This window comes from Acanthopagrus latus, chromosome 7 (assembly GCF_904848185.1).
Source record: "Acanthopagrus latus isolate v.2019 chromosome 7, fAcaLat1.1, whole genome shotgun sequence".
NCBI lineage: Eukaryota > Metazoa > Chordata > Actinopteri > Spariformes > Sparidae > Acanthopagrus > Acanthopagrus latus.
The window spans coordinates 23,283,172-23,297,708 of record NC_051045.1 but is presented as its reverse complement, the minus strand read 5'-3'; the positions used below and the strand labels follow the sequence as shown (position 1 = coordinate 23,297,708).

General features: G+C 45.6%; 1 protein-coding gene across 4 annotated transcripts in view; it reads right to left on the bottom strand.

Annotated features, from left to right (window-relative positions):
- Nucleotides 1–1,847, bottom strand: part of agrn (agrin) — a 271,031-nt gene extending 269,184 nt beyond the window's left edge. For 3 of the 4 annotated variants that reach the window (XM_037104080.1, XM_037104081.1, XM_037104082.1), the window contains exon 1: nucleotides 1,337–1,847. In XM_037104080.1, the coding sequence (XP_036959975.1) occupies nucleotides 1,337–1,537 (201 nt within the window). In that variant the 5' untranslated portion in view covers nucleotides 1,538–1,847. The remainder of the gene's footprint in view (nucleotides 1–1,336) is intronic. The other variant, XM_037104084.1, reaches the window with a different exon arrangement.
- Between the last annotated feature and the right edge of the window lie 12,690 nt (nucleotides 1,848–14,537).

Genomic DNA, 14,537 nt, shown 5'->3' with positions numbered 1-14,537 from the left:
TGAAAACTTAATCTCGACCACTGCCTGCACCCAGAGGTCGTGCATCACAGGAAGTGCTGCAAATGCACAGTCATGGGAAAGCTCGCCCCCCCCTCCGCTGCACGTTGGCTGTCTCGTCTCACTTCAGCACTCGGCGGTGGTTTCTGTCTCCAGAAGGCGAGCCGCGTGCCTCTAATCTACCCCACTCATTCATCGGCAGACGGGAAGCAAGTGGGCGCTGAGGAAGAGAGCAGCGAGAGAGCTGACCAAACACAACTTGTTTGTTCTGACTGATTACAGGGTGGTCTACCGCAAGTCCGTAAGTTAGGTGCGCAAGTTAATTTCACAATGAGTGGCCCCGGAATAAGAACGGAGGAAGTCTGCTTCCTGGCTGAAAATGTGCTTGTTTGTGGAGCTGTGAGTGTTTTTTTGTTTAGTGTTGTTTAGTTTTTCACTTTCACCATGTGCTCTTACGTGGTTTATTAATCAGAGACTTAGTGTTCCTGTGGCATGAGGAGAATTGGTTTCAGGTACACATGTATGACTAAGGACAATGCAAAGCACTCCTACATATGTTTGCTGCGTTGGGCACACCTTGCAGCACTCTTTACAGAGAAGGACACCCATGTTATCATCTCTTACAATGTTATAATAGCAGACTACAAATCACTGCTCTCTTCTGGATGCTGTGAGAGGTGCCGTGACACCTCACAGCAGTCCTATCACATTTTATTTTTTACATTTTATTTATTTATTTTTATCCCAAAGACGTCACTGTCACCTCCACATGTCACTAATCTCTACCTTGGGTTAAATGCGGTGTCATTTGTCAGCACCGTCCGCAGAATAAATCATGTCCCAGAGTATCATCCCTGCAGCCAGTGGCAAGCGAAGTCGCATGTTTTCAGCACTTATGAGTGGAAATCAATGGAGAGCTGCAGCCAGGGGCCGGTGAGGGGCCACTCTCCTGCTGCAGCGTGTTTGTGATGATTACATGGTCGGTTAGGCCTCCCTTGTAGCTATGTAATTGGTGAGTGGAAATAAAATTTTAAAAAAAGAAAACTAAAAAAAAAAAAAAAAAATACAGCATCTATCTATTTCTGAAGTGGATTCCCAGTCAGTGTCCGTGTAAGTGCTGCCAAATGCTTCTGGATGAATGAGTTTGTTAAATGTTGGTCAGGCACTGAGGGAGTTGGGACACAGGCTCGGTGGTTAATGGCTTCCATCAGCTGCACGGCGGTGAAGGTAAGTAATAACGTGAGTCTGGAGCCTGCAGGGAGCGGGAGCAGGTGTCTTCTCCTAGGAGAGGTGCACCCGCACCGGCTCGCTTTTAAAGAAACCACATGAAACCTCTTACCTTGCAAGAGTAGGTGTTGTGCACCGGGTCCATGTTAATGATCTCGTCCACGGTGCCGGTCAGGACTATGTTGGCCTCCTCCTCCCGGTCCTCCAAGTCTTTCTCCGGGCAACTTGCGGCGCAGCGCTGCCACAGAGCCACGAGCAGCCCCGCGACGAGCAGCGCTGTCCGGCCGGGCCGGGCGGAGCGCTGGGAACCCATTGAGCACCGCACGGATGTAACCCAGAAAGTAAAAACTTTTTCTGAATAAAACTAAACAAATTTTAGCGGCCGGAGGGTCCGAGAACAAGGTCCAAACTCTTTCGAACGCGCTTCAGCTGTGCACCGAGCCTGCTTTCCACAACTTCCCTACGGACTACCAGTGTGTGCTCCACTCCGCAGCCCTGCTCCCTGCATCTGCAGCCCGGGTTAAAAATCCCTCTCTGCCGCCGCCGGCTGGGAGACCAGAAGGGAAGAGAGGAGGGAGGAGGAAGGAGGAGGGATATCTCTCTCTCTCTCTCTCTCTCTCTCTCTCTCTCTCTCTCTCTCACACACACACACACACACACACACACACTCTCTCTCTCTCTCTCTCTCTCTCTCTCACACACACACACACACACACACACACACACAGACACTCACGGTGACGCTCCTAGATTTGCATGCATCTGAATTGCTGATCCCACAAGTGAGGGTGAGGAGGTTGAAGAGGGTGGAGGTGGTGGTGGTGTTGGTGGTGGCCGGCTGCGCGCCGGGATGCCTGTAGAAAGTGGCTGTCCAACGCCGCCCCCAGTCGGACAGACGCTGTCGTTACCTCCGGTCCCCCCTGAGCGTGAGCAGGCAGGGATCACGTGACCCACCTGTCCCGACAGATGGCGCGTTGACCTCGTGGGTCCAGCTGTGACCGCCTCCATACATCTTCACCCCCACTGACCCTTAGTGTCCGGCATGTGTGGTCACATGACAACAACAGCGCTTTAATCTCACAGTTAATCAACGTTTATTAGTAATTTGACATAATCCAATGATATGATAGAAGTGAGCACGGTTTAAAGTGTTACTGCATCAGGCACTGATGAATGACTTGGGTGGTTTAATGCCGCTTGCTCCTCTCAGGCTTTCAGGCGGGAAGAAGCAGAGCTCAGACTCTTGAAGGCTTTAGGAGTTACCATGTGAGCTAAATGGACTTTTATAAGAAAGTAGTCCTACCCTCCACGTTCTGGCAAGTCCTGTAAAGTGTCTTTCACCGATAAAAGACAAGCAGTGTTGATTATTGTCGGGTTTTATTGCTGAAGAGCACAGTGTCACGTAAAATTGCCTGCACTGAACAGAGTGGGAAGAATACACAATAAAGCCAGATGCTAAATAGGTGTAATATATGAATGTACCTAAGTCAAACCTTTGTGTAAAAGAATAATGACAACGAAAGAGGCACCTTTAAGATTGACCGTCATCATCTTCAGTGGCATGCTAGGTGCAACTTTACGCTACCATCAAAAACGCTATTTTTAAAACACTAAGGAGGCTCGACACAACATGAAACTTTGCTTGTAGTATCACCAGGGTCTCTACACATAAACACGAGCATTGAGAACATTGTTTGTGTACACAGAGTTTACTAAAAAGAACGTTTTTAGACAACTCACGTTAGCAGATACTTGTTCCGCTAGCCGCCGTCCTGCCAGTCGAGAAGTGTCGATCTCCGGATGCAGCGTAACAAGGACAAGGTTGCATTTTGGGGAGAGTTTCGCTTTAATGGGGTCTATCCTGGTCTACTTAGTTTACTGTTTTAAAGCCCTGACAAACACCAGGCAGGTCTGTTCACAAGCTAGGTGCAAACCATGGAGCGCTAAACTGCTAAATAAGCAGATATTTTCTTTTTTTGTGTGTGTGCCTTTTTACTAACACAAAATAGTGTAAGCAGGTGGAGACCAAAACAGAGGTATAAATGTTGCATACTGTACCATTTTGGACCTCCGCAGGTCTCATGCAGACAAAAATCAAGTGTAGTGGCATTTAGTGCAGGGCTGTACAATGGGATGGCAGGATACACCCATCAACCAAGATAGCGCCTGGTTTCCTGCTCCCAGATTAGGAGCAGCAACTCCTCCAGACGAGCTTTCTCCATCTGCAATAAGTCTGAGTGTTTCTCTTACGCTGATGGTGACGTCTCCCCCTCTGACTGTTTGTGCATGTGTTGTTTTGTGGCCCACGTGACAGCATCTTGTTCACCCTGACACTGCAAGTGTCACATCAACCAGCACTTATTAGAAATCACCAAAGCTTTAGCAGTATTATAGCAGCAGGCTATATTTAGTGACAACATAGAGCCAAAGTTAGTGTAAACGGCTTGAGCAACAGTACAGTTTGATGTTGGGTTTTGTTTCCCCAAAAGCTGTTTTTCTTTTAACCTTTCCCAGCAGAACCGTCTTGCTTTCCACTGCTGTTTTGCGGTCTGCACTGCTGCAGCCTAAATACACTACCCACACTCAAAATGAATGGGAGGACTGGTGTGTTTGTCACAGCTCCTGACTTGGTGTGATTGTGGCCTTTCTGTCATCTACGGTTTTTCAGGGGAACATCGCACCATCTTCCAGACTTCAAGGAACTTATTTGAATCCTTAAAGAAATGTTCTTGCAGAAGGTGGTCAGTAGCCCATCTCTTCACTGTGGTTCAGCTGGGGATAGCAGTGGTACAGAACAGCTACTTATGCTCAGGTTATTAATCCCTTCACCTTTAACAATCTTTGATCTTTGATTCAATTCCAAGCATTAACTCCGAATTTATTTTTATTTGAGTCCTTAAGGTTGCAGATTTCTTTCTACACCCAGCATAAAACTGCCTCAGTGATTGAAACTTCCACCTAAAACTGAACTTTACAGTCTAATAGGCGGATGCTCAACTCACACTTTGTCATATATAATCAGAGATTCCCCATATATCGTAAAACTTCCCCTGTTTGAATCTGTAAATGTTACCATATGGCTATTTTGTTAGAGCTCCTATTTAAGAACAGACAGTGCGTAAATTTCCACTCCTCAAAAGCTGTAATTTTAACTACCCTTCTATTCCTGGGAAAATGACAGGCTTGCGTATGCACCGTTGCTAGAGAGGATATTTGCAGAAATTTGTTCAAGTAGGCCTCGGCCCCGACGGCTGACTTGACCCAAATAGACAGCCGTCTTCTGAATGGAAAATGATACAGTTTGCCACCGCTCTTCTTGTTCTTTACACACCATTCAGGTGGCCAGGGGCGGTTCAATAAAGGCCCATTCAAACACAAATAATCTCTCAAATCAACAAATGACACAATCTGTAATATCAGTCATCAGGCCCGGAGCGGCTCCGCTCAAAGCGAACGGCATTGCGGGCTTTGAATAACATTTTCATTGGCCTCCATATTTAAATGAGCTTGATTCTATAGCAGTAATGACTAGTCTGAACGAGAGTGCACCCAATTTCGAAAACATTTCCACCGCATGCTATTATGTATTGTGAAGTATTCCTTATGTAGCTGTGTGTTGGTGTCCGATGTAAATCATTGGTGTCATATTTGGATAAAAGCAGCTCTTCCTTTGTTTATGATTTGTTTATGAGTAAACAGTAATGAGTATAAATTAAAACTGCATGAGAGTGTGTTTTCGGGTACAAAAATCCAGCAGCATTTAATTCTCAGCACACTAATTACAGTAAAATATATAGAGATAACCCTGCTAACCCGGCTAAGTGACCTATTCTTTCCCTCATATACTTAAAGCTGCGCCGCTCAGCGTTTTTATATGATCTTTTTAGATTTCATACAATGGATCAAATGTGTCGTTAGAAGTGACAAACCCATAGATCATCCAACTGCTCTTTAGCACTTTAGTGTCTTTTAGCCCATTGTTTCGGGTTTCTGTCCCGGTAATCTGGTCATTAATCCCATTTCCTGCTGCTGATTTAGTTAGAAAGCTTTTGCAAACCCATGGCACACTACCCAGTGGTGCATGCCGTGGTGCACAAGTGTGCAGAAAGTCGAAATACATTTACAGTGAACTGGAAGGGCACCCTAGAGGACACTTCGCCACGCTTTGTCCACTTGAAGGACACCCTGGAAGGCACTTTATCATGTTTTATCTACCACAGGGCATCCAAGAGGGCACTGTCAATCTCCCTGGACAGGAATTTATCATCATGCATTCTAGTTCCTCAGAATGTGACACTTCCATCTGACAGTCTTTTATGTCCTTATATATGAATCTTCCGCTTTCCATGGTATGAGAAAGCTGTAATGTGATGTGCAGAGGGACTGTTAAAAAATAGGGAGAAAAAAGGAGCTTAAAGGAGCGTGAACTGGATTTACATTTATCAGGCAACCAGAAACACAACTCCTGCTGATTGCTAATGTTGGTCTGTATCCTGCTTCACTGAATTTTGAAAGAATGGCCGCCTGTCAAATTCATACTCAAGACAAACGGGGGGCAGCATATCACCATAGTAACTGCTAACTGCTGCTAACTGTAGTTGCTCTTAACTAGTTAACTTGAATGGGGCAATGTGGCTCTTCTACACTTTAAATTCATGTGTGGGAAACACTGAAGTTAGTTGCTGATGCCAGAGCTGAAGCATGCTGGGTGATGCATGCTGCGCAATGCACGTGTGTGTGTGTGTGAGATGTGGTGAGCAGGGCTAGAGGGCAGATGGTCTGTGTGCGCTGTAAAATTATTATTATATAATATTATATATAATATATAAATATCATGTAATTATTATGTTGATTGGAAACAAAGTGAAATTAGGATTTCATCTTTACGTTCTGTTGAGAAGCTCTTGTTCATTTTTGAAGATGTGACATGAGATGACAGCTGACACCTTGCAACAGTCTTCTGTTCTGCGCTCAGCTAGAATCCCACATCACAAATTATACAAACAATTAAATAGGCAAGCTTTGAACAAATGGATGTGTCCAATGTAGTATGCAGAAACTTCTTTGGGACAGAAGGCGTTTTTAATCTTTCATAATGTTCCGTGTTCAAAAAAAAAAAAAAAAAAACCTCCTTGAGACAAACATTGAGCGCAGCTGTAGAATTAGCGCTCTTCCTCTGTGGACACGATGGAACATCTCTTCTGACGTGAAACCTACCAGAGCACATGAGCGATCATGTCCCTCCCCACTTCCAGTTATCTCCTGACAGCCTCCTCCTCCCACAAATATTTCAACACAAAGGCTGCAGAAAGTAAACAAGCTTTTACAAGCATTTGACATTTCATACACTCCTTTGTGAATCAAAGTGTGGGCAGATGCAATTATAGCTGGAGATAAAGCTGGGGAGCAGAGACATCAACCTACATTCCCTCGGAGGGGATTTACCGTCTGACATGGAGACTGTGTGCCGGAAAACCTTGTGTATCACCTTTCTTGGGCCTTTTTCTCTCAACATGTATGTTGAAGAGAGACTATGCGAGAGCAACAAGACCCGTTCACAGTGTGAGCAAAACAAGTTGGTCTGTTTTGAATAAAATCTGGCAGGAGAAGGGCAACATTTTAAAAATGTCAGATATCAGCATGAAATACGGGCCTCCAGTGGTGTCTTACTGGTGTGGCCCTAAAACACTCCCAGCCATCAATCTGTCCTTTTCACAATTATGACAGTGATGGATGCAGATGGAGCCTTTTATTATGATCTATTTTGAAAAGTTATACTTACGTTGATGGCTCACACAGAAGAAGCCATCGCAGCTGGAAAGAGTTGACTCGGCAGTCAGATGTGTGTCACTGGAAACAAAGAGGTGTAACCCGAGATGCGACATTAGTAGCCAAATTGTATGCAAAGCCCGCGGGCTGCGTTTCACCGAGAGGCAGCTGCGTCGCTGCGCCCCTGTGCGTATCACTGCCTCACGGTCAGTCGGGGAATCACTGTATCGAAAAACCAATCCGACCTTTGGGCTCGTGCTCCAGCCGTGTAACTGATACCTTACAGTGTGTGTGCCGCATGAATAATGCACACCACTCCTGTTCAAGTTATTCAGCGTCGCGGCATTCGAGTTCTGCTTCAACATCCTTTGTTCTGATAGTGTCTGTTCATTTCCTCTGTTGTGTTTTACACCGCTCTTACAGATAATGTGCCGTCACACTCCCACTTAGCATCGCCCGGCAAGCGGCGCTCAGATACACAAGGCACACACACACACACACACACACATTCACTGAGACATTCCAGCATTATCAAACCAGGCTGCTGTAGCTCCTTTGTTTTTCCAGAGGACCAGCCCAGTCCTCTTTATCAGGTATCAGCATGAGAGCAGAGGAGCGAGCCTCGCCTGCCTCCGACCACAGACACCGTGTCCTGTTTCCTACAGTGAAGCCTTTCCCTCTCTCTGTGTTGGCCGTTTGACAGACCTGCAGTGGATACACTCATCTAGTGATATGCTCACCTTGTGAACTACGAGTCGTTATGGCTGTGTTCGTTGTTTGTATCTTAGTCCCAAAAGTATTAATGTTCTTTGAATGCTTTACTACAGCCACATCGAACATGAAGGACTGAAAGTGAAACAAATATTTAGCTCACAGCTGGGCTGATTCTCAGTCACCCTGAACATCTAATTACATGTCTGCAATTTGCTTCCCCTCTAGATGTGTAAGGAACTCACCCCGGCATCCCCCTTACTCCACAACACAGTACCTGTCATTCTGAAGGGATAGATTCACCCACAAATACATATCAGTCATTATCCACTCAACCCTGGGCTGATGGAAAGTTGGGTGAAGTCTGAACGTCCAGAAAACAATTCTGGAGCTTCACAGCAAACATTGCAGCATTCTCCACAACAACTGAAGCAGCTGAATGAGTCCAGCCATGCATCAAGAGTGTAAAACATGTCTTTGCGAACAGATTTGGGATCTCAGGAACTCTGGAGCCTTCATTTTTGGGGGGAACTTGTCCTTTAGGTCCATAAACTAACAATGATATCATTCTTACTTTATTATTATATTTACATTGCCATAAGCTGAAATGGGAGGAGAAAGATACTTTTACTTCACTTAGAGGGACAACCATTACTTTTTTTCCATATGCATTGTTTGACAAAAAAACGTGTGTGAAATACATGAACCCACTGAAGGATCCCATGAACCCACTCAAAGATCACATCAACTAACTAGAGGACCCCTGGAGGCTCCAGGACTCTTCCAGTGGGCTGATAAAATGACCTGAAGTCTGCTTTCCTTCACTATATCACCCCCTCCGCACTGATGCAAGGACCTGGTAAAAACACGTTTTCTGTCGGTTTGAAAGGGTCAACACGGGTAACCTTCCCTGGCCCCTCGGCCAGTGCTACACAGCATGGTCTTAACCTATAATGACTACACGCTGTACCCTGCCTCAGGCCTCCTGGCTCATAAAACCCATTCTTTTATTTACAGCCTGACCATAAACACGATGAGTTCAATCAGGACAGACACCACAAGTGAACATTAATGCAGAGGCTACATTCAATAAAACAACTTGATGCTGGCCATATCATTCATATTGATTTATAGGGTCAGAATCCAATATATAGCAGCTCCCTCCAGGATCCCCCTCTAGGGAGCTGCAGAACTGGCCCTCGACGCTGGTGGCGGTCGGAGGAGTGAGGCGGGCAAAAGTGGCATCCCACATCAGAGAGACGAAATATGTTTAATGGATGACAGGAAAGCAGGCAAACAAATCCCAGCGAAATCACCGCGTAATGAGCGAGAGGAGGAGCCCTAGAGTGATCATAATAACTGCTCGAGCGCGCAATAAATAATTCATTCGTTGAAGATTTATGAAGGAGACGGGAAACGTAAAGAAATCACTCGTCGTTTGCGCAGTTTGTCACGTTGAATTTATGTATGAAATGTTGCAAAACTTATCCGTTTAACGAGAAGAGTTGCATTAAATACTGTGTAATTACGGCTCGCCAGTGCAGCTGCAGACCCGGACTCTGGTTGAACATCAGTAATAAGGGATTTTTTTTCCTAACACCAACAGCCTGACACAAACGGTTAAACACTGGCTGAACACATGTTCACTGTCAGGCGCTGTACATGGAGTTCGTGTGTGAAAGTTCTATACAAAGAGGAGCAGGAAAGCCAGTGCGCGCCACGGAAAATGTAAATATATACAACATGCTCGGAGCCTCTTCAGTTTCATGGCACGGAGCCTGAGTGGCTTTGAGGTCTGGATGTTTTTTCACAGCAATGACGTTGCGGCAAGATGCTTTTGCTTCTGCCTTTATTATTCCTGCCATAACGCCGGGCATTTACAGTTTTTAACAATCAGGCCCAATTTAACAATCAGGTCCATGCTGAGCTGCAACATACAGTATGAGGCGCCTGTAGCTGCTTCACAGATTTGCATAAAGAAAGTGCTTTTTCAGTTTGGTGGGAGTTTTTTTGTTTGTTTTTTTGCACTATTCAAAATCTATTCAAGAGCTATTAGACCATCTGGTAGGAGCTCAGTCAAAGTTGATTGGTCTCCCAGCGTGTCATTCACAGCATTAGATTGTTTTCGGGCAATCGCATATTGCTCACTGAACTTAGGGTGCGGCGTTAACGCAACTAGCACTTAACTAATTTGTTGTTGACGCTGACAATATAGAACATTTTGCGTCTCGGTCTTTCTCCATATCGTCTCTTTACGGACGAGATGAAAAGTTTCGGCGAAAATGATGTGTTTCCCGGTGCCTCATTATGCCCCTCAAATTGCGGCACCACTTTCTCGAGACAAACAGCAGAGCTTGAGCAAACACACTGTGTTTAGCCGCCTGACAGTTTGCCAGATGGCCCTCTGCTCCGTGGCGTCAAGTCTAAACAGGAGAGGTGGTTTCACACCTGGTTTTATCCCCATGCATTTAACTGGAATGTCAGATAGTTCAGATCCCTGTGGAGCCGCTCCCGTCTCTGTTTTCTCTCCCCAGCTTTCTCTTTTTAGTCAGAGAAGTCTGCCGCTTGAGGCTTTGAGCGGAGCCGATGTGTTTCTTGTGGACGAGCAAACAGGTGAATAGTCACTGCCTGAGTACATTGTCTCTGGTTTTGTCTCTTATACCCAAGTGTGCAATGTCTTTCCAAGCATGCACATGCACTCATAGGCCTCAGGGGGGCTTAAGTACTTGCTATTTTGACCTCAGGGAGAAAACGTGCCCTCCTTCTTGGGTGTTTTTAAAATGAACAGATGAATAAAAAGATAAATTAAAACATAACAGACATATTAAATCAGATATAGTTATTCCTTGTTTTCTGCTGCAGCACTGTGTGGGCACCAACCGGCTGGTGCGGCACTTGAAAGGGCACCCATACACTCATGCATAGCCACTCGAGCCAGTCAGAATGGGTCAGTGATGATGGGTTGCTTGATGGCAGAGGCAGATGTCTGGTATGTGGCCAGACAAGGCATAAAAAAATAGAGCTCTGTCCATCCACTTTTTAAATTGCTGCGCTTTGGGAAAGGTGGATAAACAAAGTGACAAGCCAGCTAAAGAGCTATAATTAAAGGGTTACACAAGAGGTACGTAACAGACCGTCAAATAACTTTCAATTTCAGGCGCTCCTGTCAGTTTTTTTCCAGTATGTTTTTGTTTGGACCGACAGAGGAAGTGATGAAGGGATATCAACTGGTGAAATCTTTATCTTAAACCAATTAAAAATAAACCAATATGCCATAAACTGATCCAAGAAAATGCCAGCCGTGTGGTCCTTGACTTTTTCCGCCATCGTTGGTATCGCTCTTATCAGAATGGATTTCCGTAGATAAGGTTGAGTGGAGACAAGATAAAGGAGTGTCGGTGAGGAACACCATGTAGGCTGGTGTCTGCCTCATTATAGATAGGGTCCCTGATAAAGTCCCCTTCAAATCCTCATGACACACATGGTAAATATATATTTCCTCCCAGAGCTGATTCAGTGTGTGATGTTACTACACAAGCAGTATTAAGTTGAAAAAAAGTTGGTTTCAATGTTCCATGAATTCACAGATTTCCCCCAAACTGGGGTTACAAAAATGTTAATGTCAGATGCAAGATGTCAGATTGAGATTCCTGTAAATCATCATGCTAAAACCAGCTGCCAACCGTTTGCTGGCCGCTAGCGGAGGCATGGCAGCAGTGAGTGATCGCGAGCCAGCTTCCATTACTGTTGGTCGGTTACGAGACCCCTCCATCCATCTGCTCCCGCTCCCGCCCAGCTCCTGCTCGTTTATGCAGAGTGGCGACAATTTACCGACGGCCATTTTGCCTAATGGATACCATTCATTCATTCCCAGCTTGCTCTTTGGCAGGCGCTCGCCTCAGTCCATTAGGAAATGAGTCCACAGCGAACGCCCACAGCCACGCCACCGCAGATGAATGCCAAGATCAAAGCCCGTCTGACTCCGAGTGATTTAGTCGCCACTGTTGAGCTGATTTTGTATTCTGTACCTGTTGGCGACTTCTGGTGCTAGATGTGTAATGAGATCCATTTTGGACGTGAAATTGAGCACAATTCTCCATTAAAGCGCTGTGTTCCCTCCTCTGCATTTGACAGATTGAATCACAACAACGGGACTACCGTAGGAAGATAGTAATCTGCAGAAGAAACGATGAGTAATGCCTCCGTGGAAACACCAACACCATATCAACCAAAGGGCGCCGGTGTTCACTGTAATGCTCCCTGATTAAGGACGTTTTGATGTAGAGGAACTCAGTGTCAAAGAGGATCCTCATCTCCATAAGCCGGCCTTCGGTTTCCCCCGCACTCGTGTTTGATCAAGGCGTCTCAACAAGGGAGGAGAACATGATCAATAGGTTGACTTTGTGGGTGTGTGCTTCTGTTGCTGGCCCTCCTCGGGGAGATGGAGCACTGTGCCAGGAGACAAACTCAGCACTATGTGACAAGAAAGTGCCTCATCATCATGGCTCCCTCTTCTGCAGACTTGCTTCGACCCCCAGCGACTGTCCAGCTGCATTAGCTAATTGCTCACTCCATTGTCTCTCCGCCACTTGGCACTTCATCTGACCAGACCTGACCTGATTCACTTCAGGCAGATGAGTTTAATCACTTAATTCTGCTGTGACTATTACATTTGGACTCACCTGTACCAATAAAGAGAATAACTAAGATTATTGAGTAAGCCATTATGAATCTTACAGACTGATTTGCTACTCGTCTACCAAGCAACAAACACTCTGCACAGACTGCTATTGGTACCATTTTTGCTTGACAACCGAGGCATTAGAAAAGCTTTCCCAGTGCACCATGTTCTGGTTGGGCTTCATGCTGCTTTCATTCATTGTCTGCAAAATGGAAGGAATGGGAAACCTCTTGATATTCCAAGATGGTTATCTCCATTGTCGACCTTGTGCTGGGTTCAAGGCTACAGAATAGCAGCCCAGCACTTGACCAACCTGACAGACACTGCCAGGTCATCAGAAAGCAAAATGGCATGGGCCATTTTATCCTCTGAAGTGTATATTTGTAGGCAACCAACACAGCATATACCATTTTTGAGGGAATGTTTCCCCCTTCTTTAAAGTAGTATGACATATTTATGGTGTTTGCCATGACAGTGACCGACCACAACATGCTTTTCTGCAAAACAAAAAAAGGACTGAAGTTATTGGTTCTGTGAAAGAAAGGTCATGGTTGTGATTCTTTCTTATTGAGGCTTTCATGAACACAAGACGGCCGGAGTCATGCACACTGCTATGGATGCCATTGTTTTTGGGCATTCTTGCAGCGGTGGAACGAGTACTGAACTGATTTACTCAAGTAGCTACAAGTACAGTTACTTTACTTGAATAAAGGTCTGCTAACAGCTACTATCCCACATACCTGCACACTTTTGCTCTATAGCTTATGGTCACTAAAATAAGTTAGTTTGAACCTAAAAACATTTACAATTATAAACAAAGTAGCCACAAATACGCTATTTGACTATGTTGCAGCTTTTTTTGTTGACCTGGCTAGTACCTAATGATGTAAAGCTAGCAGCACTATGAGCAGCTAAAGAAATCTATGATCACCTTTATTGGAAAGCATTGTGGTTTTTTTTGTTGTTTTTTTTAAGCTGTGGCTATGCTATTTCTTGGTTCCCTCAAAGTGAAATGCCTGCTGACCTAACTGCTCGCTGAATGAAAGCATAAACTCAGTATTCCCCTCAAACTAAGCATTTGAATCAGACATGTGACTTTCAGTGTGGCTACAGCAGAACGACAAAATGTTAGCGAGGCAAAACGGTCGACCTGCCATTATCAACTGAATGCGTCCAAGAGGCATCTTGCCCATGCAGGTGGGTAGATACACTCAGGCCAGAGCACAGTGCTGGGCCGTGGCCAGGTAGAGGATGAGAGCCGCCCCCAGCACCTAGAAGCAGATGTTACCTCATGAATCCTTGCCTAGGAATCTGTGACTCATACCAAATCCCTCCTTCTGCTTGAACAAAAATCCCTGAGATCCTGCGGAGGAATGAAATTGGAAAAAGGGAAGGAACGCGGAGGGGTGGTGGAGGGTAAATCATGAAGTGCGTGACAGAGGGACGGAGGGAGGGAGGGATGAAGGTGGGAAGGATCAGAAAGATGGATGAACGATTGATGAACAAGGCGGGTGGAGGAGTCGGTGCAGGAGCGTGCTCGCCTTTTCAAACCCCCCCCCCCTTTTCCTCTCTCAGTCGAGATAGAATGACAGGCTCCGTCACAGGGGGAAAAATATTTCAAAAGCAAGGCTGAGTGAAGAAGCAAAGCAGAAAATAAACAGGAGTGACGGCAGAGGAATCAAAGCCTCGGACTGATGAAAGTGCTCCAAACATCCTGTCTGTCACTTAGCAGAGGAGGCCGGCTGCCTGTTAGGACAAGAGCCCTTTGTGGCTGTGAGTGTGCATGCATTTGCGGTGCTCGAGTGTTTTTTTTTCTTTTTCTGTGTGTGTGTTGAAGTCAAGTGACTGCATGTGTGTTTCATCCCCCTAAAACATCCTCTGTGTCTCTCTCTCTCACACACACACACACACACACACACACACACTGTCCGGTGAAAGCGCACGTCGAATGGAAAGGTGAGTGCTGCCGATTGAGTGAGCCGATGTCTCATCGTTAAAATATGTCTGGCTCGGCGCGGCCTGTGAGAGGGAAAGGGGCCCTTGGGTGCAAAAAAGGTGGGATGTGCTCCCCTTCCCAATGTCGTTACATTTCATTTCCCACCCCCTCTCTAACTCACCCTCTCATTTTCTCCATGTAAAGCGCTGTAAGGCT